At 54.1% G+C, this 27,327-nt stretch overlaps 1 protein-coding gene across 1 annotated transcript in view; it reads right to left on the bottom strand.

The window, feature by feature from the left end:
• Window positions 1-27,327, bottom strand: part of SDK2 (sidekick cell adhesion molecule 2) — a 315,464-nt gene that overhangs the window by 44,457 nt on the left and 243,680 nt on the right. Inside the window, exons 6-11 of the mRNA XM_078872818.1 lie at window positions 15,813-15,924; window positions 11,201-11,391; window positions 10,479-10,562; window positions 5,492-5,686; window positions 4,287-4,403; window positions 2,382-2,552 (exon numbers count right to left, since the gene is read on the bottom strand). Coding sequence (XP_078728944.1) covers window positions 2,382-2,552; window positions 4,287-4,403; window positions 5,492-5,686; window positions 10,479-10,562; window positions 11,201-11,391; window positions 15,813-15,924 — 870 coding nt within the window. The remainder of the gene's footprint in view (window positions 1-2,381; window positions 2,553-4,286; window positions 4,404-5,491; window positions 5,687-10,478; window positions 10,563-11,200; window positions 11,392-15,812; window positions 15,925-27,327) is intronic.

Below are 27,327 nucleotides of genomic sequence, written 5' to 3' on the forward strand. Positions count from 1 at the left end.
AACCCGAAAGCGTGATGCTGCTCGGGAGATTTGGCCAAACACTCTCCTGGTTTTCCGGTCTCCGCGAATTCCATTTCTCATTGTGGGAATTGGTCAAACGTCCCAGTTTAGCAGCACCCTCCTGAAAAGAGGCTCCTAAGATTCGGCGAACGCTCGCCGAGTAAACGAGGAACGATCTGACACTGTCGCGTGCCATACGGATCTCCCAAGCGTTTTCGCAGTCGTACCAAGCGGCGTCCGACGTTTCGCTCGCATGCCGGGAGCCTTCTCCAATTGGGTTCCCGAAGAAGCTCCTGGCGCACAGAGCGAACAACGGCACGCGCGTGCGTAGCACAACCCCGAGACACCTCGTAGAGCCGTAATGAATAAAGTAATGTATTATTATTGAACAAAATCTCGTGTCGTCTCATTGTATATATTACTTTTATTTTTCGTCTCCATTTACTGACGCATTATATTGATCCAGTTTTTTAAAGACCCAACACAAAAAATGTGCCCACAACGATGGCATTATTGTACTTGTATAACCTTCAGGCTATAATAATAATACTAAGGGTCGCTATTGTCCGTGGGGCGGCCGACTGATGGAAAATTTTCCGTCTCGTACACGAGCGCAGGGGCAAACGAATTGCCGCGCCAAGACGAACGGCACGTCTCGGCAAGTTTGCCAGACGTATTGCGCCGCGCCGCATTGCGCTCGCCGCGCGCGCACGGCTGCTGAATAAACAACGTCGTGCCGCGCCGTGGCAAGGCGTTTGTGTTAAGCGCAGCGCGGGCGCTCTCCTCCCGCGCGCTCTGTCGCGACTGTCAGCTCGCGTTAGGTGCTATCTCGCCGAGCGTCTCGTACGCTCGGCTCGAGCGTCGCCGCTTTGTATAATTTACGGCGGCGTTTTGTCACGCGTCGCGGCGCGCCGTCAAGACGATGCCGCATTCATTGTGCGGCGTGACACACGTCCGGACCCGCCGGCAATCCACCGCTGGATCATGGGTGTTGTTTGACCATACTTCACCATGCCGGTCGATGCGGATTATAGCGGGGGCGGGGGGAGCACAGATGTGGGAGCGCAGAAGTACGGTACGACGGTGGATTCTGCCGTACAGTACTCCACTGCCCACCATGCAGAACCCGTATTTTGGGCAACGCTCACACAAAAGGGTTCGCGCGACGGATTAACAATTACAACACGTGACAGGGTTATTACTCGAGGATTACTCTCACCCCGGCGGTGACTTCTTTGTTTGCCCAGGGCGCCGATTACGTTGAGGCCGCGGCCACTGCCATGCCAGGATATGTGTATGAAACGGGACGGTGTCACTGCCTGCTGTTATCATGCAGGGTGAAGTATGGCGTGCTGAGCAGGGACGATTGCAATAGACGACTCCGTTCGGTGGTCGACTCTTCAGGTCCTTGTCACGGATGGCAGTCACCCAGACAGCCTGCCTCCTCAACGCTGGAAATCCCCTGTGAGCCACGCCCAGTGGGACTCGCCTGATGCTACCGTGCCCTGCTCCAAACCTCCCGTCCAGCGGCACACGTCAATACACAGGCGAGACTCCTTCCAACTATTTTTGCGTTATCCAATTGGTCAAGTAATGGCACGGATATTCAGTGGACTAACCGGTCACTCAGATAACTGGACAGCCCAGCGCTAGCGTGATGTACCCCACTGCCACTGTATCACGGTAACCGCAACCAACGTGCATTACCATGGGCGCCGAGCGACCGGTGTTGCCAACTCGGTGATTTCGTCGCGAAATTTCGCAACGTTTTGGCAACATTTTGGCAAAGCGACAAACCCATTGACTTTAACTGATTTGGGAGCGATTCCCGTAGTACGTTTAGATTCTTGAATCAGTTCACTCCGTGTCAGAAAGTGATTTCCTGCTGCTCAAATGAGCATCGTTGCTGTGCTCAAATAATCTGTCCAGCCCTGAACCAGTGGTGAAAGTCCCACGTCCCTGCGGCGGGGGCGAGTCTATCCATAAGCAAAACCTCAGTGGACTTCCCCATAAAGTGGTGCTCCTTCTATCAACCCCAGAGGGATGATGGGCTGAGTCAACAACAACCGGGATTTGAACTCGCAACCTTCCGCTTGCGAGCAGCTCGCTCCACTGCTGAGCCACCGTCGTACCCGGTGCGCGGTCTAGGGCCGCAGTTCCAGGGACGTACAAGGAAAACCCTTCTGGTTCAGCTCGCGCACCGCTCGGTAAATTATCCAGCGGTGACATCTGACGACTCGAGACGTTCCGGCTTGCGACACCTCGTGACCGTGAGGCTCGTTTGGCGGCCTCTTAGCCCATCGAAGGAATTTTTTTGCGAGCGAGCGCCAGCGCGGGCGCCAGCGTGGGTGTCAGCGTGGGTGTCAGCGTGCACAACGCACCGAGGACCAGCAGGCTGCCCTCCTGCGAGTCGGCGCCGCGCGAGTTGGTCGCCACGCAGCTGTAGCTGCCGGCGTCCCCGAGCCGCGCCGGGCTCACCAGGAGCCCGCCTGACTCGAGCAGCGTGAAGCGCGCCGTCTGCACCGAGCCACTCACCAGCACCACCCCGCCGTCTGCACCAGCGCGGTGGGGGGGGGGGGGGGGGGCGGGCACGGTGAGGGCACGCGTGAGAGAGAGAGAGGAGAGGGAAGAGAGAGAACAGAGTGAGAGAGACGGGACAGCGACGTCGCCGAGTACATGGGCACAAATGTAACGGTAAAGGCGCAGCCCTGCAATTTCTTTGCTCACGCCACTGCTTGGCCGAAAGGGCCTTAACTTAGAGCCCTAGAGGCCCCCTCTTGAGGGCGTTTTGGACTACTCTTCCACACACCGTTTAATAATCACACGTGCAAAACCCACGACGAGGTGCTCGGGGGCTGGCTATGATTATGTCGATGGCCGTCGTGTTGCGGCCTTGGCCGGGAAGTGGAATCGCCCTGCAGACGTCGTTCCTTGCTTTTCTACTCGTACCATTATTGTTATTGGCCTGGGTCGTGACCCCAATCCAATGACAATGGCAAAACCGCTGCGGGTCGTGGCCCACAGTTTCAGGAATACTGCATTAAAGGAATAACAACTTCACAAACGGGAGCATTTAATTAATTACTCCGGCAAAACCAAGGAAGCTCGACAATGTTTATTTTTCCGTCGAGTGAAAGATGAAAAATTGCCCCGCCCCCCATCCTTGTCGGCAACAAAAACCGAAAGGAAAGAAGCAAAATATAAATTTTGATTGGCCGCGTTAAAAATGCTGTGCGATTAAAAGCTAACGTGAAATCGAACACTGACAAATCGTGTTTACATTCTGAGCCTGCTGGGCCATCGTTTATGAGCGCCTGAAGTTGCGTTCCACGTTCCGTGCGCCGGCGGCCTGGGCCCCATGGCTCGCCGTGCACCTGTGCGCTTTGCTCTCTTACAAGATTGTCGTAAAAAAGTGCAATTTACGGGAGCATGTTAGTGGATTTAAACGAGCTCAAAGGGGAGGGGGGGTGCCAGTTATTTCTCACGGCTATGCGGCGGACCCATTTATTAAGAGGAGACTGATTCATCAATCACTGACACGGGTTTAATTTTTTAGCGCCGCCCTCACCATGCCGAATGCCTCTGAGCACAAACAAAGCATCAAACGGATCTGACAGGCGCCTTATTATTAAACACTCGAAAAGGAAAACATAAAAGTGCCCGCTTGCCAACGTGTCACTTGAGCCCGCAGCAAATGGCACAAGAGGCTGAAAAAACATTTGACGGTCAACAAGGCAAAGTGGCGCTCAGAGGTCTCCATTCTAGCATCGTGCAGGACGGAGGAACGGAGAGGCACCGGGACAGACGCCGGAGTGGTACCCCGGAGGTCAGCGAAGAACTGAAGCCACGTGGTGGGTTACGACGTACGGGAGGGCATTGAGTGTCCACCGTATGACGGCCGCGTGATCTGGCGGGATGGAAGAGATGGTCCAGGAGTGGTGCCATCATTGACACTGGCTATGGTGACCCCTCGACCTTGAGTTTCAGAGCGTACTCTCAATTGATACCCCTTTTCCACTGGCACACTCGAGCCAAGCCAGCATGATGCGCTCACTGGCTATTCGTCGTGCCGAGCAACACATCTGAATCCGGTTTGGGGCCGAGCAGGGCCCAGAGGCGGGGCTAACGACTCGTCCATTGCGTTCGACGTCGGTGCCGGGTCACCGCGTCGCCCTTTACACGGCACGGCTCTGCTTCCCGCAGTGGAAAAAAACAACCGACGCGTGGGAGCCGCTCTCCTCACGGGACGCGCGGGCCGCTGTGGGTCCCCCCCACCCCCTCCCCACCTTTCTGCCAGGTGATGGACGGGCGCGGAGCTCCCAGCGCTTCGCACGGCAGGACGATCGCGTGACCCTCGATGACCAGCGTGTCGGTCGGCCCTCGCGTGATGTTGGCGGCGATGCCTGCGGGCGACGGTCGCGACGGGCAAGGTGGAAGATGACGATGGGGAAAGGCGGTAACGGGTGGGGGGGGGGGGGTAACTGGGAAGAGTTGGGTCGTGTGGGGAGCGGCAGTGGCGGTCGGGAAACGCCTCGGGCCCTCTGGCTGCCGACTGCAAGCGTAGCGGTCATTTTAAGTTGGAATGAAAATGGCGCTTTTCAAACTTCAGTGTTCGTGCCCCGTCTCATCCCCACCAGGGTCCAGATGTTCGTGTTTACCGGACATCGCACGCATGTGTAATTTATCGTCAGAACACAGCGAGGTGGGTTTACAGCGCGCCATATACGGTACACATATATAACATGCGGGCATCTGTTGTTGCTAAAACAGACGCACAAATTGATATCCGAGCAGCGCCACATGATTGAAGGATATTTGTGAACATGAAACGACAAGACTCTGGGGTGTGGGGGGGATAATGAGTGCAATTTGTCAAGCACGCCATGGGCATAAGCTATCGAGCGCACACCGGGCATTAAGGCCGTCAGTAGGGGGCGATGATTGCTGCACTTTGACTGGCGCCAGCGCACAATGGCCAAATCGCTCAAAACGTCAGGGGGATCTCTAACGGCCACTCCGAAGAATGTGGCATTTCATGCTCAATGCGGCCCCGCGATATTAACCAGGGCGGCCTGCAGCGAACACACTACGGCTGGGCCGTGTTGATGCCCCAAGGGTGCGAGTGTATGCGTGGTGTGTGTCGGCGTGTGTCGGTGTGCACGTGTGCGGTAGTGCAGTGGATAGCACGCCGCCCAGCAAACCCAGGTTCAATTCCCACTCACGGTCAAGACCCGGTGACGATTATCTGAATCTGGCCCTGGGCCTCCCCTAGGTCGACTCACCCTCAAACAAGTACCTGGTGCGGTGTGTAAACATCGCCAATCCGGAGACAAAGGCGGCTGAGCATGGTGCTGGCCACCCACCCCCTCGTGTGCCGTGCCGGCCTTCATAGGTGCTCGCTAACAGCACTTGCTCCAACAGTCTGTTAAGGCTACACCGGTTGATCTTTGTCTTGTGCAGGACCACCCCGGCGTCCGTCGCGAGTACTCACTGGTGACCGAGAGGTGCGTGTACGTCTGCACCTCCCCGGCCTGGTTGGACACCACGCACTGGTAGATGCCCGTGTCGTCAGGCTCCAGGCGGCCTATCTGCAGGCTCCCGCTGGGCAGTACGACGTAGCGTCTAGCCGAGAGGTCGCCCACGCGCACCGCGTCCTTGTACCACTGCAGCGATGGTCGCGGCGAGCCTGTAGGGAACGCACGGAGACCACCGCTTGAAAAGGCATTGTGGCCGAACACAGCGTGGTGGTGGTGGACGAGGCCAAAGAGTCGGTCCGGTAGCGACCGAGTCTTCAAGAGGGGTGCTCGATAATGACCATGGTTGTAGCAATATCAGAGTGATGAGGAGCGACGACTGACCCACCGGACGAGCGAGTGACTGGAGCGAATCAATGAGTTCTGGATCGTCCATCACGCCGACCGATTCGCGTAGAATTTCGACTGAGTGCAGTGGTGACGTCGGGAGAGGGGTGCGGCACACCAGGATACAACAGCAGCAGGATTCCAACTCGGGCTAAATTTGTGCGCGGAGGGATGCGTACGGACACCCCGTCTCCCCGCACTCCGGGAGGTCGCCGCGTGGCTACCGAGCAGCGGCTGCGGGACCGGGCAGGAGGCAGGCGGCATTGGCAAGGTGCGGAGGGATCGGCGGGCAAGGCCACCGTGGCATCTTGATCTTGATCCACAGGCCGCCCCCCGGTCACGCCACCTAATCCCGCCGCCCCCCCTCTAAGCCCCTGGCTGACCCCCCCTGCCCCTGCAATATCCACCGTGTAAAATATGATGAAAATATTTCATCAGTTTATGCCGGTTTATTAAAGCGTACATGATGAATTACCCCACTATCCACGGGCGAAGCCTCGGTGTGCTTACGAAATTTATTATTCTCAGATCGCTCTGCCGCCCGTGAAATTATATTAGCCTTGTTCGGCTATTAGGGACGCGCGTGGGCACGCACGTGGGCACGCGCGTGCACACGCGCCAGCCGCCGTGCGTGCACCGCACGGCGCACGACGCCGACGAAGCCCCCGACGTGGCGCCTTCTCTCATGGCAACAACGCCCCCCCCCACCACCCGCCCCTCCCGATTCGTAAGCTCCTATCCGTGAAGAATTATTATTATTATCATTGGCAATATTACTTTAATTTAAAAAAATCACCCCACTGCCACATTTTGCATGCAGGGAAATGATTTAGGGGGAAATCACGGGCGTCTGGCAGATTATTTTTGTTCCACGCGCCTGGAACGCGATGTTCGGTGGGGGGGGGGGTGTGGCAGGAGCACCGGTTTAAGCAAAGACGATAGCCGGGGGAGGAAATGACGAAAAACCAATTGGGACTACCAAACCGCTCACGAAAATGCAAAGTGGTCCGCTAGGCCCAAGATGTTCCATTTGGGTACGTGAGGGCCGCAATTAATTCACCGTTATTTCAGCCATTTCAAACGAGATTTATAGGTCTCACGACACTTCCCATGAACTGTGTCGGCATTGCAGCTTGTAAGCAAAAGAAGGCAATGTTTTTTTATGTATTAACGTCACGGGCAGAGGAGGGGCTGAGCCGATTGTGCCGCCCAACGCCAACAGAGGTGCCCGCTCCCCGCGACGGCGGACCGCCACGCCTCCCGCGTGTGCCGTCGGGCATCGCGATTGTTTCTTTATTGAGGCAATGCACGGGCCCCTTCCACCGCGTTGTGACGCACATGTACACACCGTCAAACTAAATGGGTTATAAAAAGCAGGGGATAGAAAGGTGGGAAAGGGACCCCGCTGCCTCACACCTGGCTGGGGTCCCACCGAAAGGGGTCAGGGTAGTTGTTTTTAAGTAAGGAGGAGGGGATGACAAGGGGAGGGTGGGCGTCGCGATTGTTAACGCTGCAAGCGTGGATCCATTAGCTCCGTCGACCGTCCGTAACAGGGGGTGAGGCAAGATAACTGTCGTAAAGTTGATCCGATACGAACGTAACTTTCGTGTATGATTGTGCTCCAGTGTGAGACTCAGCCAAGTGAAAACTGGCCACAGTGACCAAAGGGTTATTGCCCAAACGTGCAGACAAAAAAAACAGCAATACAAATTTTTTGTTTCATACATGCAAATGCATTTTGCCCCGACAGCTGCCGGTCGGCTTGCATACTGCCAATAAATACTTCTAATACTTCCACCTACATACACAGTTTAGAGAGCTTTGCATAACTGCGCGTGATTAATTCCCCGCTCGATCAAATAATGATTTTGAAAAATCTGCCGCGGGTATTGATCTCCTTCAAGCTGGACCTTAGCAGAGAGATTCCTCCGCTAACTGTGCCTCGTTAAATTGTTAACGCGACCGCTTAACCGCGCGCGAGCCAAGCGTTTAGCGAGAGAGCGTGCGGGGTGGGAGCACGGCTCGCTAACCGCACGCACACTCGGCGTGCCAACGACGCCACCTCACAGCAGCCGTCCTCTAAAACGACAACGCCGGCTCACACCAACCCTCATGCTTCGTCTAAACGATGCGAAATACAGGAAAGAGTGTGCGGGCTGAAAATAAATGCACAATCGTGATAACAAATAATGATACGAGTCACAAATGGTGATTTCTCGACAGCAATGGGGAACCGTGGTGATCAGAAGCTCAGTCCTCCCAGCATGCCTTGCGTGTCACAAGAAACAGCGCTTTGTTTCAGAACACAAACCCGACATGGTCAGCACTGTGGCCATGTTATTCAAGGAGTGTTGTTACACAACAAGCTTTTGAGAGGTGGCAATTATTTGGGGAAGGCTTTCACCCAACAGTGGATAGACCATGGCTGCTGCCGTAAGTATTATTATTTAACTATTTCAGGCTACAGCAGGACAATGAGGCAACCAGGTGTTGGAGCAGTTTCACCCTTGCTAGCAATCATCAATTGCTATCCACCCTTGCCTGCTACCTTGTGTCTCATGGGCTTATGTTGACAAGCCCTCCGCGATCACTATGGGGACACAATGGCATATTCTTACGTCTAGAAAACACCGCTTTCGCCCGCACACACGTGGTGTTGGGACAGGGGAAGGAGGGGGGGAGGAGAGAGGAGGAGGCTCTAGCAGAGAGGGGATTACGTCGCACAGCGGCCTCCACGCGCGCCATCAACAGCGGCCGCGCGCGCTGGCGCTTAACGAGCTCAACCCCGCTCACCAGCAGATAACGAGCGGCGACCTATCCCAGCGAGAGGTCAAACGCGCCGATCGGCACGGGCGGGCGGGACAGGCCGTGTCGGCGCCAGGCGAGAGCAAAACCAAGGCGGGAGTGCGGGGCTACAAAGAGGCTCAAAGGAGCTCGGTTTGGTGAGCAAAAAAAAGGAGAAGGGGGGGGGGGGTCAAAATAAGTCTCAGATCAGATTCGAACCTTAGCAAACACTGACTACCGCAAAACGCCAATGAATCTCTCCCTTCTGCCACCGTCTTCCCATCTGGCAGCAGCTCTCCTCGCCTGCGGATCTCTTCTCTTCCCACATGTCTATATGTCTCGTCTGTATCCCGTATGTCGTCTCAATAGGACTGTATCAATTGAAAGGGGGGAGGGTGGGTGACGGGGGGCGGCCCAAAATAATATCTGCTTCGGGTTCCCAAAGGGCTGGCAGCGTAGGTTTAACTTCACGTCACCCCCTCTCTTAATTTCACTATGAAACCAAGACACAGAGCTTGCTTGCACCCGTACCTAACTTGTTTACCGGCGCCTCTTGATCTCACGTGCTCTCACCGTCTTTTCCGATTCGCGCACAGCGGTGGGTTCGTGTCACTTGTTAGACTCAAGTACAGAGCTCTACTTGCACCTGCACCTCTTGCTCTCACATTGTATCTGCACTTTCTGCCGCGCGTGTTTCATTTACAACCACTGAACGCCTTGTTTGTGAGTTGTGCAGTGTTCCTGAAGGACCCTGTTTGAACTCGTCGTCTGCTGTGTCGATGTTTTTCGTCTTTGTTGTTGCTGCTGCTGCTGCTGCCGCTGTGCTCATGCAGCGCCCCCTGATCTCCCGTGTAAGATATCCGGGCAACTGGCTAAACGGGATAATCCGCGAAAACCAATTTAAATAAACTCAAACGTGGAATATTTTCTGGAGCTCGGTCCCGGACGAGCTGTGGCTAAAACTAAGCCCTGCGAGCACCCGCACCGAGCGGGAGGATTCCACGCTCAAGAGCGACTAGGAGGAGGGGGGGGGAGTTGGTGGGGGGGAGGGGAGACCATGTGAAAGGACATTCCTTTTTGTTTTGCTCGTTCTGCGAGCGGGCGAGCGAGGCTGGGAGGAAGCGTGCAGAGCGGCCGCCGTTGTGTTTGACCGACCCGGCCAATTCCGTTTCGACTCGCCATCGCGGGGCGGTTTGATGAACAACGATCGCAACGGAATGAAAAACCTGTCAGCGGCGAACGGAGCGATCTGAGAATAAAGAGGCGGCTGACAATACGCGCGGGGCGCGTTTACAGAACGGTTCTTTAAAAACCAGGGGGGGGCTCTGAAATCCCCTCCCCGCACTCTCCTCGCAAAACGCGAGCACGCGCGCGTACGCACGCGCCACTCTTTAATTACGCGCGGTGCATGGCGTGTCGTTGTGTGCGGTGGGTGCAGCAGAGTGTAAGGTGTGCTGTGTGTGTAGCATGTGTCGCATGGTGTGGCAGTGTACGGAGTTCGTGGAGTATAGTGCAGTGTGCGTATGGTGTGTGTGGTTCATGGTGTGTGGCGCATGCTGTGTAGGTGTGTAGTGTGTGTGTGTGGTGTATAAAGGATGTGGTGTATAGAGGGTGTGATTTCTAGTGTATGTATGTATGGTGTGTGTGTGTGTGGTTCATAGTGTGTGGTGTTAGTGTGTATCACATGCTGTGTGGTGTATGGAGCGTGTGGTGCATGGAGCATGTGTGCCGCGTGTGCCGTGAGTGCGGGGTTTGCCGTGTGCGCCGCGTGTGCCATGTGTGCCGCGTGTGCCGTGTGTGTCGTGTGTAACGCGTTTGCCGCGTGAGCCGTACCCATTGCCTGGCAGGGGATGTCCACGATGCTCTCCACCTCTCCCACCATGTGCCTCTCGGGCTCCAGCACCAAGTACGGTGGCTCTGAGGAAGGTGGAGGGAGACAGGGGGCTCTGATATCTACACCACACCTTCACCAAGCAACTTGATCAATTCACCCGCGCCGTACATAGAAGGCTTCCCTGTGTGGCCTTAACAGACACACGGGGCAAGTGCTGTTAGAGGGCAGCTCCTATGAAGGCCGGTCTGGCACAGCAAATGAGCGGATGGTGTGGCTAGCCCCACGCCAGGCCGCCTTTGTCACTCCAATGGCGATGTTTATACACCGCACCAGGTACATATGTAAGGCTAAGTTGTCTAAGGGGAAGGCCGAGGGCCGATGTAGATATTCGTCGCCGATATTGGCCGCGAGCGGGAATTGGACTCAGGTCGCTGGGTTCGTAGCGCAATACGCGATTCACGCTCACGGCCAACACCAGTGACGATTTTCTGAACCGGTCCTGGGACTCCCCAAGGTCAACTCGGCCTCAAGCGAGTACTCGGTTGCGGTGTGTTAACATCGCCAGCGTCCGGGCGTGGTTCCGGCCACCGACCCACCCCCTCGCGTGCGGATGCCGGCCTTCACAGGCGCCGCTCGCTAACAGCAGCCCTGAGCCCCAACAACGGTCTGTTAAAGGCTATGATGGGGGACGTTCGTCTTTCCGTAATGATCGGTCACACACCGATGATGGAGAGGTGTGCACGTGCGGAGGCTGGTGCCACACTGCTGCCCTTGAGAACGGCCTCGCACTCGTAGACACCGGCTGCCCCGAGGCCCGGGTTCTGGACGGTGAGACGCCGGCCCCAGTCGCTGATGCCGCTGTGCAGCGTCACTCCGTCCTTCCTCCACACCAGGGAGAGCCGTGCCACTGGCCTGGGAAGGCACGGCCGTCGTTTACACGCGCACGCTAATCGTCATCGTCCCTCGTCATCGTCAACGGCACCAGCAGCAACATCATCTTCATCTTCGCCAACAGTATCATCGTCATCATCATTGTCAAGTCCGTTGTCATCATTATCATCAACCCCTGGATTTGATCTTCCACGAAGCTCATGGGCCACCCTAAACCACACCCGCTGCACAAACCATTGCAGATGTGGATACCTGATGCACAAATTAAAAATTAAAAAGTTTTCAACATGCGACTGTGGTCATCCAGAGCAGACCGTACAACATATTGCAATGCAATGTCGATCCACAAATACGAAGCGATACACTCCGCTACTCCTAATGCGGGTTGTTTGGCTTGACCACCTGAACGTCAAATTGTAGTTGTTGCTTGCATCTATATCAGCCGTACGGAAGAAGAAGATCATCATCAGCATCATCCTTATCTTCATCATCATCAACAACAGTATCTTCACCCTCCTCTCTCGTCATCATCACGCAAGATGGTTTAACATGGGACCCAAATAGGCACAGATCTATCAACACAACCACAACAGCCACCAACCAATTACGGTGCAAATTATCAGCCAATTAAATACAATGCCACAAAACAAAGATCATTCCCCTTTTGTTTACGAATAAAATCCATGAGTCCTTGTTCACGGGGAAACGAAATGCGGATGAGTCACCGTTCTCCGCCGATAATTACCGATAAATACGTTTAAACGGTGGGTGGGCGGAGCGGTGGCGCAGTGATTAGCGCACCCTGCTATGAACCCGGCGACCTCGAGTTTGATTTTCCAGCCACAGCTGAACTGAGTGCTGAGCGACGTCGGAAACGGTCCCGGTGTAACAGGCCGTAGTATACCCCCAGGCCGTAGTATACCCGGGGTTAAAACGGCCTAGGCTAGATTATACCCGGGTATATTATGGCCTAGGCCAAATTATACCCGTCTAGGCCAAATCATACCCCCATGATAGTAATAGTGTTGAACGATATACACATGAATTACTACATTTTTCCAACATTTTATTTAAAACTGTAAACACATAGACTTTGATTGCTTCAACCAGAAAAAAACTTTAATAATAATCCTAGTCCTATCCCTAACGCTAACCCTATCCCTAACCCTAACCTTAACCCTATCCCTAACACTATCCCTAACCCTATCCCTAACCCTAAAAATGCTTAAATTGATCAAATTGAGATTCTTACTTCCATTTATACGCTTTTTAGATATCGATTAAAGTCCGTTTGAACTTTCACATGGGGCATATTCTGGCCTGGACGGGTATGGTCTGGCCCAGTCGAGTTTAAACCCCCGGGTGTAGTTTGGCCTGGACCAAACTATACCCGGGTTTAATCGGGGCAGGAGTTCTTTTAACGTGTTACACCGGGCCACCCACCGCCCCCTTTCCACCAACCGGCCGGGTTGACCAGCGTGGTGGGGGGGAGCCGGGTCAGGGGTTTGGATAGTTTCCCAGCCAAGAACACGAACTCGAAATTATTTTGCTGCCGTTTCAAGAAAGATGTATGCAATGCCAACTAGAAATTGATTTTTCAAATATTAATAATCACTTGAAAACACACGCATTGTAACAAACGCACATTAGCAATTTACCAATTACAGCCGCAAATGTTGAATAATAGATGGGTTCACACACTAATTTTAAACACGTGGCAATTACATCATTAATTGTTCGTGGTAACCTTGTCAGCAGAATCACACAAAAACAAAAAATCCCCGATATAGCCACACGGGCTGATGGGGCAAGAGCTGTGAGTCGAGCACCTATCGAGGCCGGCACAGCGCACAAGCGGGTGGTGTGGCCAGCACCACGCGCAGTCAAATTTGTGTCCAGTGCCGATCTCTGCACACCACAAATGGGTACGGCCGAGTCAACTTTGGGAAGGTCCAGAATCGGTTCAGATATTTGCCAACGAAGTTGGCCTGAGCGGAAATAGAACCCAGGCCGCGGGGTTCGTAGTGCGGTCCACTAACCACAACACTTCCGCTAACCACACGCGTGCACGCACGCACACACAGGTGTGCACAGGCACACTATGGAATCTATTTAGGGTGTCGCTGTGAGAATTCTCAGTTTGTAGCGGCAAGCAATAGCAGTGTGGCAGTTAACACGGCGAGCATCAATCCCACGAAACTGTGCTAAATTTTCAGACTCGCGCTCACACATCAACGGCAAGGGCCGGTGCAGGGAAGGGCCGAAACGGAGGGAGCCGAGACTTGGTGGCAGAGGAGACAAAACCACAGCCAAGGCCATTCACCGTGGCACGGGAGGCACGGGGGACGGCCTCTTGGTGGGGAGGTGGCAATAGGGTTGCCACCTGTCCTGGTTTTCCCAGGGTCATCCTCTCTTTTCCTGGGAAAGCTGGGAAGGGGCCAATTGTAAGAGGGTCAATTTGCCCCAGGTGTCACACCAAGGAGGGCCCCACAATGGGCCTGTGGATGGTGGAATGAGGGAGCTTTCGGCACGAGGGAGTTCTCCCCCTCTTCCGCTATTGTGAGATATTGAATTCATAAGCCCTGCTTTGTGTAAACAACGGAGGCCAGGAGCAACCGGCGGTAACACCATCCCACGTGGTCCAGGGAATACACCGCACCGGCCAGGAGGTGACCGAACCGCGCCAGCCACAACGGGACATACGCCCGGCGCTCCGATGGCTTCACCCACGACGCATCACAGCCTCTCCACGCTAGTCGCCGATGAATCCGACTTTTGTTATTTCTGTCTTTTTTGTTTTGCTTTTCGCACGCACGCACACAATCGGTAGGCTAACCCCGCGTGACAAATTCGCACGTCGAACATAAGTCGCCTTTCCGGTGCATCAATCCGGCGTGGCGGGGCCAGGCTCTCCGCAGGGCTATTCCGGCGTTGTCGGGCATTCATCACGAATCGGCGGTCGTGAACAAAGAGGCGGCGATGGGGGCGGCCGCCCCCGTTTTTGCGCGGGGCGCTTTCGCGGCACAGCACGTTCCGAGCGCCGCCTCCACGGGCGCCGGCGTAATGTGACGGGAGGGCTCCGGCTAATTAACGCACATCACAGCCGCGGGATTTTACTTATTTAATTTAGATTCGTTTTTTCTTGTCACCGCGAAGAAACCCCCGTCTGCGCCGGCACGCGCGCGCGCCCTCCCGCCAGGGCCTCCACCGCAGCCGGCGCGGTGGCGACGCTCTCCACCGCAAGCGGCCTGGCGAGCCCGCGGCGCAGAGCGCAATAAATTATTAAACTCATTACGGAGACCGGCCTAAAGTGCACGGAGGAGTCAAGAGAATCAGTCACGCGGACGGGCGGGTGGTGGCGGCGCGACGATGGGAGGGAGGGAGGGCGGGCAAGGGGGTCCCACAACCGCGAGATCCCACAAAGCTGCGTCGCTGGCAACAACGCCGGTTCATTAATCTGCATCACCTCGCACTAATTTGGGAGCGATTGTTTATTTATTTGTAAATCAATCGCACTTAAGAGCGCAATTTGGAGTCGCCCTGCCACCACCCCTCCGGCCCCCTCACCACCGCCCCGTGCCACCTCCCGTCGACCCCCCCCCCCCCGCCGCCCCTTCCATCCCCCCCCGGCCCCTCCCTGCCACCCCCCTTTTCAACGAAGGGCCGACTTTAAAAACGTCCACGTGCTGGGACCGATCACCCTGCCTCTCCCGCTAAGGTTCCACACTGCGCACAGCGCTGAGGCGATGAGAGAGTGAGCGAAGCCGCTATGGAGACAAACGTCCGCTCGGTGCTTACGGGCGACGCTCGGCGCTCCGCTTTGTCCTCTGTGCCAGAGGCAACGCGCACAGTGAGCGCGGTCAGGGTCGCTTGGTTCTACTCTGCACCAGTGCAACGCTCAAAGACAGCTCACTGTGAACATCATCATGTTTACAGTGAATATAATTCATTGGTTGCGTGTGCGTAAGCTGGCAGCGCGTGGGTCGTAGCTTTGTGGCCGTTAAAAGACTCGTGGCCGGCTTATGTTGAGCAGTTAACTGCGGTGGGAGAATGTTTACATTTTATTATTCACATCGGAGGAAGTACAGCAAAGCACAAAAACATTACAACGCAACACACAATTACAACGTTTTGGCAAACCGGCATCGCGATAATCACAATATCGTGACAATTAATATATCGCACCATGAATGACAAAATCGCAGCGAGCCTTGGGGTCAGGGTCAAGAATCCCAGTGGTGACATCGGCCAGCGGCGGACACCACGTGCCTGCTGCACAGGGACAGCTGCCACCGGGGGTGCCCTTCAATAGTTTGAAAAGATGAGATGCTATGGAGGGGCACTTTGAGTTGCCGAGGCTTTTAAGCAACACCGTACGAATGCAACGACAACAATTATCACGACAACTATCTGTGACCCCGCGGCGCGCGGTGAGCCCTCACCTGGCGTTGGCGACGCACTGCAGGGTGACCTCGGACGTGCCCACGTTGACGCTTGTGTTTCGCGGCGCTACCACAATCTCCGGGGCGATGGGGTCGGCCGGACCCTCCCCATCTGCGCGGGATCAGCGACACGGACGACACAATTCAAACAGCAGAATTAAAAAAAAATTGTTTGTTAGATATGTATATCCCAATCGTGCCGGAAAATAACATGCAAAAACGTGTGCTCTCACGCAGAGCAGGAAGGCACGACACCCATCATGCCTTGCATGCATATCATGTGTGACCACCGCATTGCATGTGCAAAGATCTCAGCCTTGTCCAGACCACCATCTCGAGTCATGGCCGACTGCGCAACCCACGTTGCGTTGTCGCGAGACGAAGAATCCGCTGTGACCCTTCGAGGATGACCCTTGGAAGTGGATATCACAGCGCTACCTCTAAAAACCCTTTGAAGTGACCCCTGGTCCACACAGTAGAGGGGCAGCATCTACCCACCTGCTCAGCATATGACAGTAATGTTTGTAATACTATAGTGAAACTGATTATTTAATTCTCAGAGCTGGAATTTTGCGAAAATAAATGCACAACCAAAATGAATGCACAGTAATGGATTCTGGAATCTATCCGTGTGGATCTTTGAGTGGCGAGATGCTAACTCCCTCGCCTTGTATACAGGTGGTTGTGGGTTCAATCCCAAAACCTGTCGCCTGTATATATTGGAGTTTGCATGTTCTCCCCGTGGTCGCGTGGATTTTTCTCCGGGTCCTCCGGTTTAGAGCATTTGGCTGCCACTGTAAGTTTACACACGATTGATAAGCCACTTCGTTGAGCTATCATTTGTGATCGCTTCTGAAAAAAAGCAACACATTCTGAAGTAATGTAAAGGCATCGCATACTGGTGAAAAGTGATTAACCCATCTGTTCCAGATGAACATAATCCACTGTTTAGTAATAGGTTTTAACCCTTTCAACTGGTACAAAAACTGACACCTTTATACAAGGCATCATGTTTGCAATAAACACAACACAAGCAGTCAAAATGCAAACAAAAAGAAACAACTCTGATGATGATAATGATATGCGCTGTCCTTGAAGTTGATTGATCCACACCCGAGACAGCTTTTCTTAGAGCCTAGTCTCACATGGTGTTGGACCAGATGACGCCAAAAGGCGCACAACTCAAAAACATCTTCTTGGTTCTTTCGGTAAAGTCACGTAGAAGGGAAATAATAAAATCATAAAAATAAAACATAATAAAATAATTCTCACGACGTTTCGGCCACAACGCAAGCAGCCGTCCTCAGGTGAAGAAACTTTCTTCACCTGAGGACGGCTGCTTTATTATGTTTTATTTTTATTATTGTATTATTTCCCTTCTACGTAACTTTACCGAAAGAACCAAGAAGATGAATCCCTGCAGTCACGAAAGCTTTAAATCGAAACTCAAAAACAGCGCACTATCAGAGTATTGGTGTCAATTTTTGTACCAGTTGAAAGGGTAAAAACCTATTAGAAATTTTGCCACTGGTAAAGGAGGTCTCATAGTATAAATCCACTGTTATATAATTACAATAAACTCCCCTTCTGCTGTCTGCACCTGATTGGCTCACAGCTTTGACGTCATCTTGCTCTGTTTGAGACCGAAATCGGGTAGCTCACTTCACAATTCTAGCAAAGTCGCTCGATGATGCTGGGCGTAATTACCGTGACGCGGAAACATCACGGTACTCCAATGGTAAACGTTGTGGACTCACTCTCCAACACGCCGGTGGGCTGAAGTAGAACCCAATTGTCACGTTTTGCTTACGTGACGAACCTTACTAATTGGCCGTGCCGGGTGGTGTCGGGTTAACGACACATTTATACTCTTGGTTTTTTCGGTAAAGTCACGTTAGAAGGGAAGTAATAAAATAATAAAAATAAAACATAATAAAATAATTCTCACGACGTTTCGGCTACAACGCAAGCAGCCGTCTTCACCTGAAGACCTGAAGACGGCTGCTTGCGTTGTAGCCGAAACGTCGTGAGAATTATTTTATTATGTTTTATTTTTATTATTGTATTACTTCCCTTCTACGTGACTTTACCGAAAAAACCAAGAAGATGAATCCCTGCAGTCACGAAAGCTTTAAATCGAAATTTGACACATTTATACTTAAGCGATGTAACCCAAGAAAAACAAACCTCTATTATGAATATTGGTCGTGAAAGCCTACGTCTCAATGTAGGGGCCTGACCTGGTAAAATACAAAAAAATGGTTTAGTTGTGTAAGTTTAGAGCCTCATCCACTTGTACGCAGCAGTTTTCTCGGGATACCCTGGTAACTGCCAATGGCTTTTGTTGTTGTTGTGCAGTCACTGGTGTGAGGTCATCGACTCGCCATACTTTGAGAACCGCCACGCTTTTCATTGCAGGTGCCATCGAACCCAGCATCTCCAGGGGGCGGTGATTTTATTCGATCGCTCTCCGCTCAGAGCGGAGATGCCAGCGGTGGCACTGTAATTGAACCGCCAAATCCCAGGAGATGAATACGGTGTTTTAATATAGGCGGGGGGGGGGAGGGGGTGGCAAGAAAAATACACGAACGTAATAAAAATTAAGAAATTGAAACGGTTCTGAACACTGCCTAGAACATGAAACCCTGCTTACATTAAAGGGGAAAACAGCCGAGATCTCAAATATTTCAGACACGTTGCGTAGGCACCCTGTCCTGCACTGTTTGACGAGTTTAAAGATTCATAACGAGAAAATATAATTAACAATTACGGTGATGTGCGCTCAAAGGATTTCACCGGGTTTCTATGCAAGTCCATGGGTCTATGTGTGAATGTATGGGTCTCTGTGCAAGTCTGTGGGTCTCACTGTGAGTCTATGAATCTCTGTGTCTTTGGGTTTCTGTGCGAGTCTGTAGGTCTCTCTGTGAGTCCATGTGTCTCTGTTACTCTTTTTATGTGTCTCTGTGTCTATGGGTCTCTGTGCGAGTTTGTGGGTTTCTATGCGTGTCTACGCGTCCGTGCGTGTGTGTCTATGGGTCTCTGTGCGAGTCTACGACAACAACATTTACTTGTTCACCACAATTTTCCACGATGGCGTAGAATGCGTTCGGAGCTGCAGGATAAGAGCTCATCGTATTTTTGGGGGGTTGCGTTTTCCCATTGAAGAAATTGCCCGTCAAGCGAAACTCCATGCCGGCTGACAGATAAATCCATCGTGTATTTTCTTTTTTGTGGACTTCCAAATCCAGTGGGGGGCGGGGAGTGGGTGGTGGGGGGGGGGCATTGTGGGGGGCAGGGGGGATGGTGCGATGATTGATTGAGATGGTTTCTGCACAACTCCCACGTGACATCGACGGGACAGGAAATCGGGAACGGGCTTATAAAGGTAGAGTTTAATTAATCCCTCCAGGCCCAAATGGGGCGCTTGTAGCTTTATTATTTGTCAGCAGGGCCGGTGACAAACAGCGTCGGATGAGAATAAAGAGGAGTGGAGCTCCGACGGCTCCGGGGTGAACGCCACGCGGAGTTATTCCCTGCGTCACCGCGGGAACAGCGAACGTCGGACGCCATGAAGCGAGCGCCGTGCGATGGAATCTTTATTTTTCTGCGCGCTAAACGTTCCGGATCTATACATCTTTTTTTTGAAAGACGTCTAAGTTGCTCCTATTAATTAGTCGTCGGGTGTATAATTTTACGCTCAGCGTTGAACAAATTGACGCGCTGGTGCCGCTTATCGGGGGAAGTGACTGCGAAATTCTCTCGCTCGCTCGCTCCCTCCCCACGGGGGAAGTCTCACTCCGGCTCCTTACTCTTTCTGACAGAGGAGAGGTTTGGGACGAGCGTAGGGAAGGAACGGCAACGCACCATTCACACACAGAGCACTGACACGCGTACGCCACACAATAACAAAGCTCCCCCGTATAGCCTTTAACACTCTTGAGGAGAGGGCAGTTAGCGAGTGCCAGCCATGAAGGCCGGCGACGCGCATGAGAGAGTGGGTGGTCAACACAAAGCCCGACCGCCTTTGTCCACATGGCACCAGGTACTCGTTTTAAAGGCTGAGTCGACCTAGGGGAGCCCCAGGACCGTTTCAAGACTGGTACAGATATTTGTCACTGTTGTTGGCCATGAGCGAGAATCAAACTCGGGTGCCCTGGCTCGTAGCGCAGGGCTCTAACAACAGCACAACCGCTCCACACGACACGCAAACTCCACATGACACGCAAACTCGAGACGACACGCAAACTCCACACGGCACGAAAACTCCACACGACGCGCAGGCTTCACTTCCTCCGCTCTGCTCTGAGCCCGAATCTTTAGAATCTCAGAATCTTTTTAATTTACCCCCTGAGAAATCCGCTAAGCTGAAAAGCTCTTTACTTTACAGGTGCCCACCGCTGAGCACGGCAACGAGAGACAATCCGAGGCTCGGCAAGGAGCGGGCCAAATCTCCCGACCGCCTTCGTGACGAGGCCCGTTGTCGTCTGGGGCTGTGTCCAGCACCGTGGTCTGACGGCGCCGCCAGATAAACACCGCTCATCCCGCGTGCACGCCTCTCCCCCTTGTCTGAACCTCTCCTTCTCTTTCCTCGTTTGCTGCACGCGATCCAATCGACGTAAATGTAAATAAAAACAAACAAACAAAATGCTTGGCGAATGTGAAGAATTGGCAAGGTGTCTTATTAATAAACCGAAAAAAAAAAAACCTATCTGCAGCCTCGCGCCGATGAATAAATGTTTTGGCGCGATCAGGAGGAGCTCTGGCGGGACCGGAGCTCGGGGGGGCTTGCTTATCGCTTTGCTTCTCACCAAGCGCTCTCCATCTCCCTTTAAACCCGTGCCATTAAGTCCTCAACACCTTAAACACAGGCCCACATTTCACGCCGCAAGACAAGCAATTTGCCCCGAGATGCCAAAGTGGAGAAATTGTAACCACAGTGCAGGAGAGGGTGCAGCCGGGCGGAAAAAAAAAAACATACATTTCAGCCGCGATGGAAAAAGAAAATGCGCCATTCCTCACCAGGAGGGAACGCACTTCGTCTTAATTTTGCACGCGCGCGCGTGTGTATGTGCATGCATATGCGCGTGGGTACGTGCGTGTGTACATGCGTGCCGCGTGCCGGTTACCGCGGGCATGAGTGCACGTTCGTGCGCGTGTATATTTGCTGTGTGCGCGGGTGTGTGGGGAGCGGTCGTGTAGCGGTTAACACACGCTGCGCAATGAACCCGGTGACCCGAGTTCGATTCCCGCGCATTGCCACCAACACTGGTGGAGGTTATCTGAACCGGTCCTGAGCCTCCCCGAGGTCGACTGAGCCTCAAAATAATACCTGGTGCGACGTGTAAACATCGCCACTCGGGAGACAAAAAACGCTGCCGGGCGTGGTGCTGGCCACCCACACCCGCCCCTCGCGCGCTCGCTAACAGCACTCGGCGTAACACTCCGTTACCGGCTAGACGGGGGTCTACTTGTTCTCAGTCTCCTTGACGCGAGCCCCAAAGTGGGCGCGCGCGGAGACCCGCACCGACACCTCGCACCCGCGCGCTCACACGAGAACGAGCGGGACGCACGCACAGCAACGCGATGTCAACACAGAGCGATGCAGCGGCGGCGGCGGAGCGCGCTGGGCCGGAAGCATTATGGGGGGGCTGGGAGAGGCTGCGTAAAAGCCAGCGGTGCCCCTCAAAGCCCCCCCCCGCCCTACGTTATCTGTTCCCCCCGCGAGAAGTCGCGGGACCCTCCCCGACAGCATCGCGGGATGCAGACAGACAGCGGACAGACGACAACGACGACGGAGGGGAGAGATGAAATGTGCGCCGACCGGACCTAAACCGGCGCCGGCTGACGGTTGGGAACGTCGAGCGGCGTGGGACGCACGGCGTGGTTTTTGACGGGGGGGGGGGCACCCCTCCCGTGACCGCCGCCGGTCGCCCTGTGCCGCGCGCCCTGCGAGACTCGTAGTTAGGGAAAGGTCACGCGCTCGCACGCGCGGCATTATTTCTGCACGGACGCACGGGAAGGCTATTTACAAGCGGCGGCGGTGCCGCGTGAGGTCCCCTCGCCATCCGTGGCTGTGCTTTGGGCGAGCAGTGAACTTAGCGTGGTAATCGCGACGCTTCCCGGGCCTTCACGGATGATGTAAAAAAAATTCCGGTGTGGTCGCTGGCGGACCTGGGAGTCGGTGGCATATGCCACGGACGTAGCTGTAGGTGTACTGGATGTGGTGTGCCGGGTGCGGACAGAGCCGGCTGAAATGAAGCAGCGTAATTTCCACCGGCGGTGTACGCTTCATGATGACGGAGCAACGTGGCAATGTGCACGTGCGTGTGTGTGTATGGCTCACGTCGATTCCCACTCACGGGCAACTCAGCCTCAAATGAGTCCCGGTGTGGTGTATAAATATCACCATTAGGGAGGCAAAGGCGTGGTGCTGGCCACCCACCCCCTCGTGTGCCGTTCTGGCCTTCATAGGTGCTCGCTAACAGCATTTGCCCCAAAAATCTGTTAAGGCTATACGGGAGAGCTTTGTCTCTGGCTTTGGCTAATATCAGTGGTGAATATCCGAATCGGTTCAGGGCTTCCCCTAAGTCCACTCAGCCTTAAGTGAGTACCTGGTGCGGTGTATAAACAACCGTTGTGGTGCTGGCCACACCACCGACAAGCGCACCGTCCTGGTCCGACTAGGTGCTCGCTAACAGCACTTGCCCCAACGGTTTGTGAGAAGCTATACGTGGCATCTTTGTCTGTGTCTAAAATGACTATGAGCCCCTCCGGGATATATTTTGGTAAATTGAAAACATCGAGCCAAATGGGCAAAGAATCATCGTGGCAGCGCGTGGGTCGTAAATAGACCTTTTTGCGAAATTTATATACTGCTTCCTGCAGTTTTGAAGCACTGGCAATTGCAAACATCTTAACTACCGCACTGGAACTGTAAGACGGGCAATGTTTTAACGTTTTCCAACAAAGCCCTGTCCGCCTGTCTCCCTATGCCGCTGTCGTTTCGGGTTGCGATATCTCTCACGAACACGGTCCGATAGGAACGACATTTCCCAATATAGTTGTGTTCCTATTCGGGACTAACCGTAGAAGAACCGGACCAAATCAATCGAAGGGTCAATGCCAAAAAACAAACTCTGAGCCGCAAATCAGCGCCGAAAGGAATATTTGCCGATGTGAAAGACTCGGTTTTGGCCTGACAGCTGCTACCCGTCAACGTAGTTCCGAGGACCGGCGTACGTTGGGAAGCGTCACAACATCCATGCACGACTACGCTTGCCAGAGAGAGGGTGGCAGCCGAAATCCATCAAGAAACTCAAGAGGGAGACACGGGAAACGAACAGTCCAAGGGGGCGGGGGGGGTCGCCGGGCCTTACCGCTGTGCGAGCGCTCTGCCGGCAGGCGATGGTGGCATGAAAAACAGAAAAAGAGAGAGAACGAAGAAGAGACAAAATGAAACGCGGTGGTGCGGCAACGAAGGGACGACGGGGAAGGGGGGGGGGAGAAGGGGCCGTTAGAAGCAATGCCCGTGAAAATATTTCAGAGTTTAACGCGTCCCATTGCATCCACTCATCTACTCCTCATCGACTCATCTGCTCATCAACTCCGCATCCCGCCGAACACAAAAGTCACATAGTCTCACGACACGTCTCGACCGACAACAACGTCCACGGCCCGGACGAAGACACCTCTTCAAACTCTCACCGAGAGCAGCCGACGCGAAGGCAGCGTTCTCGTCCAGCTTTTCGTTTTTCGTCCCTTTACCTGCGGCTGCCTCCCATCCACCTGCCGATCGGCATCCAAATTTACGCGGCCGGGGGAGCGGGGGGCGCTGGTACTAAGGCCCTGTCAGGCGATGTCGCCGCACGTTAGCGTCTCCAGTCGTCGCCCCGATTTTGTTCTGGGGCTCCAATTTATTTGCTGAGATTTAAGCCCTCACCGACGCCGCGGTGTTCCTGATGTGGTTGTCTCTTGTTAGCCTCGCCAGGCCAATGGGCCAATCAGACTGCTCCGGTAATGCGCCGCACGGCGATGCGTTCGGGTGCCGGCGCTCGGCTATTCTGCGCCGCAATCTGACCGTTACTGAAGGTAAAACATTGAGCAAAAGCTGTTCATTTCAAGAACGCTATACAGGGCGGTGGACCGATGTGTGTTTCACACATTGTGCCATTAAATGGGAGATCCGAGTTTGATTCCCGGTGAATGCATTGGTTATCGCCAAAATGGTGACCTATTTAGTTTGTATGGGATAGAGTGTTTCCCCCTCACATGCGTGCTTTATCTCTGGGTGCTCCAGTTTCCTTCCACATGTAATATACAGAGGACCACGGAGCTTGGGCAATTGTTGGTGCCGGCTATTATTATTGTTGTCCAGTGGTGGTCCACATCTGGAAAGGTTGTGACCTCCCACCACCCCCCACGACCCCTGCATCCAGTTGTGGGATTGACAAAGAGCTGTAAATCGTGATTATATTTTGTGGAGAGGTTCACCGTTTGAATGGTACCACCTGGCATTGCTCACAGCCGAACGGCCTTGAGCTTCGAGCAGCAATGGCAACATAGCCGAGCCACTCGCTCCTCTGCCGCCACCGCCAGCGTCCAGACTCCCAGGAGGCCACACGAGCGAATGGGGGGGGCGGGGGGCAGGTCGGAGGTCACGCTCTCTCTTTCTCTCTCTCAGCCGGGCTCAATAAAACCGGCACCGAGAAATCGCTTTGGCGGGTCACGGCGCCGCCCGCCGCCCGCGCGCCGAGCGGCGCGACAGTTGCGCGCCCACAGACGCGAATTCACCTCCCGTTACCACGCCGGGCCTGCGCGCCCCTCGCTCGTGGGCGCATCGCATGCTCCTGCCACGGCGGTGATTTACGGCGGTGCCCAAGGAACGGCGTTCGAGCGGGAGGCGCGCCCCAACGCACATCGCGGGGGGGGGGGGAGGGGGGGCAAAGCTCCTTACCCCCGCTCCACGCCGCCGACGTCTTGTTCGGGTCATGCCGCGTGTTTGTCGGCACTTTGTCCGACGTTTCACTTCACGTGCCGGGGAGCTGTTTCAGGAAAAGAACCGAAGATGCTCCCGGGCACGTGGGGCGTGAAACACCGGAAATGTATGAGAAGTCGTGTCAGCTTTGACCGGTTGATTAATCCGCGGTGCCGGTGGAGATGACCAGCGCCTGCTTGTCGTTGCAGGCATGTACTCGCACTGAGAGCCAAGTCTTCAGTACCCGCACTGATGAAGATCCCCAGCACGAGGCCCAAAACGTCGGACATTGTGGCGAACAACAAGTGGGGGAGCCGGCCTACGCGATCGTGCTGGTTGGGGGGGGTGCACGGGAGACACGCGGAACGAGACACTTAGCAGCGTCGGTGTCAGAATTGCCGCTGTGTGTTTGATTCCATTTCAACTGATAAAAAAATGCTGATGCGTACGAACTTAAATTAACGCCAAACAAGATTTGTGCCTGAAAGTGAAGGTTCGATTAAAAGTTTAGATGCGCGCCGTGAAAAAAAAAAATTGCAGCTCTTTTCATTTAATTTCACTCTTCAGCAAACTCGTAAATTGCGAGTTCAGAGCCTTGACTTTGAACGAGACAAAGAATGAAAGCACGCCCAAGAATCCGCTATAAACCAGAAACAAAACAAAAATTCACACCTGCCGTTTGAACGTCAAAAGCACCGACAGGACGAACCACGGTGACCCCGTTACCGAGGGGCGCTCAATCAAAGCCGAGGTCCACAAAGCCCTCCAACGTTCACCCGGCTGGGTCATGGCCCGCTCAGCATTTAACTAACAACTATTTTTTATTTGACCAGGCTAGGCCCACTGAGCAACGTACAGCTATTTTTCAGAAGCGACCTGGCCACAAATGATAGCTCAACGAAAGTGGCTTATAAACGAGTGGAAATTTATAGCAGCAGCCAAATACTCTCGATGCGTGACGTTGATTCTAAACGTGGAGGGAAAAACCGGACGACTCGGGGAAAAATCCACGCGACCACGGGAAGAGAGACACGCAAACTCCAAATATACAGCAGCAGGCGTCAGGGTTGGGATCGAACCCGCAACCTCCTGCATACCAGGCGAGGTAGTTAACATCTCCTAGCCACCGTGGTGCGTTACTGGCGGCGCTGCCCGCCCACTGGATCCCGGGCAACGGAGCAGAGCGGCGCCCGGGGGCCGCCGTGCCGCGGGAGGGCCTGCCCTTTACGCGGGCCGTTCAACCCGAGCCGCGTCCACTCCGGTGAGTCCGCGGACGCTCACGGTGCCCTTTCGCAAAGAGCAGGTACACTCCCGCCAGGACCCTGGCCCGAATTCCAGCGTGGGTGCAGCAGCGTCGCCCGCCGCCCAACCCCTCCGCTCCCAGCCTCCCGCTTGGCCGTTTCTCAAACCACGATGCATTCGCATTTCGCCGGACGTGCGATTCCACCAACGAGAAGCGTCGCACAATGGACCTGCCCGAAATAAGGATCCTCCAATCTACTAGTGCTGCGCGTTCAGGGAGGGCATGTGCAAAGGATGTTTTACAAATGCAGAGAGAGATTGGGGGGGGGGGGGGGGTGGTGGGCGGAAAGTGAATGTAATCTACATGCACTTTTTTTTCGTAAATAAGTAGTTCAACATTTCGCCAAATTAAAGCTCCCCGTGGCTCACATTCAGGGCATGTGTTTGATGCCAGGAGGGCTCTAGCTGTGGGTTTAAATTGGGCCAGGGAGGCACAGAGCTCACGACAGCGAGACACTGACTCACCACTTGGCTCTCAACGGGAATCAATGCACAGCGCATTTCTAATTTCCGCTCACGTGACACGGACTCAATCACACACGTGCGCGCGCCACACCAGCTCTCTGCAAAACTCCGGTCGACGTGCGTACGCGCGCACAGGTGAACATTGATAATACAGAGTGATCTGTTTATTGACACCCCACTAATGTAAAAGGGATACATTATATAACAAAAAATAACACGTTAATTCAAAGCCTCTACGTGTCTCCCACCAATCCCAATACACTTGTTGCATCTTGTCACACTTGTCCTGGGACACGTTAACACCTCTCCCGTCTCCGTTCCTGTGCAAGACACGGAGCCATCGCTTTCACAATATTCAATCAGCCGTTCGTTGCGACGAAGGTAACAGCGTCATTAGAAATCAATGGGGTATCGATAAATGAATCACCCTGTCAATCTATTCCTGCTCACTCCACGGCAGTCTGCCTCTGTGCGGTGTTCGGGGCGCAACAGGAGGGAGCCAACTTCACGCTCGGGCAGAAAAGGCGGCGGCGGCGGCTACTGTCGACAGGTAGAACATCGCCAAAGCGGCAGGAAATATTCTGGCAAATTTTCCACGTTTCTGCCATTAATATTAACGTGAACAGCCTTTGCGCCATCGCTTAAACTGGGCCGATTATTTCCACGATTTCTCACACAGCACCCCAACGAGTTCCCGCGTCGCACCACGCGTTGTTCAGGGTGACTTCAGACTGAGAGAAGGAACATGATGACAAACTTTGGATTACGTGCCGA

The sequence above is a fragment of the Lampetra fluviatilis genome, chromosome 35 (genome assembly GCF_964198595.1).
Source record: "Lampetra fluviatilis chromosome 35, kcLamFluv1.1, whole genome shotgun sequence".
Classification (NCBI taxonomy): domain Eukaryota; kingdom Metazoa; phylum Chordata; class Hyperoartia; order Petromyzontiformes; family Petromyzontidae; genus Lampetra; species Lampetra fluviatilis.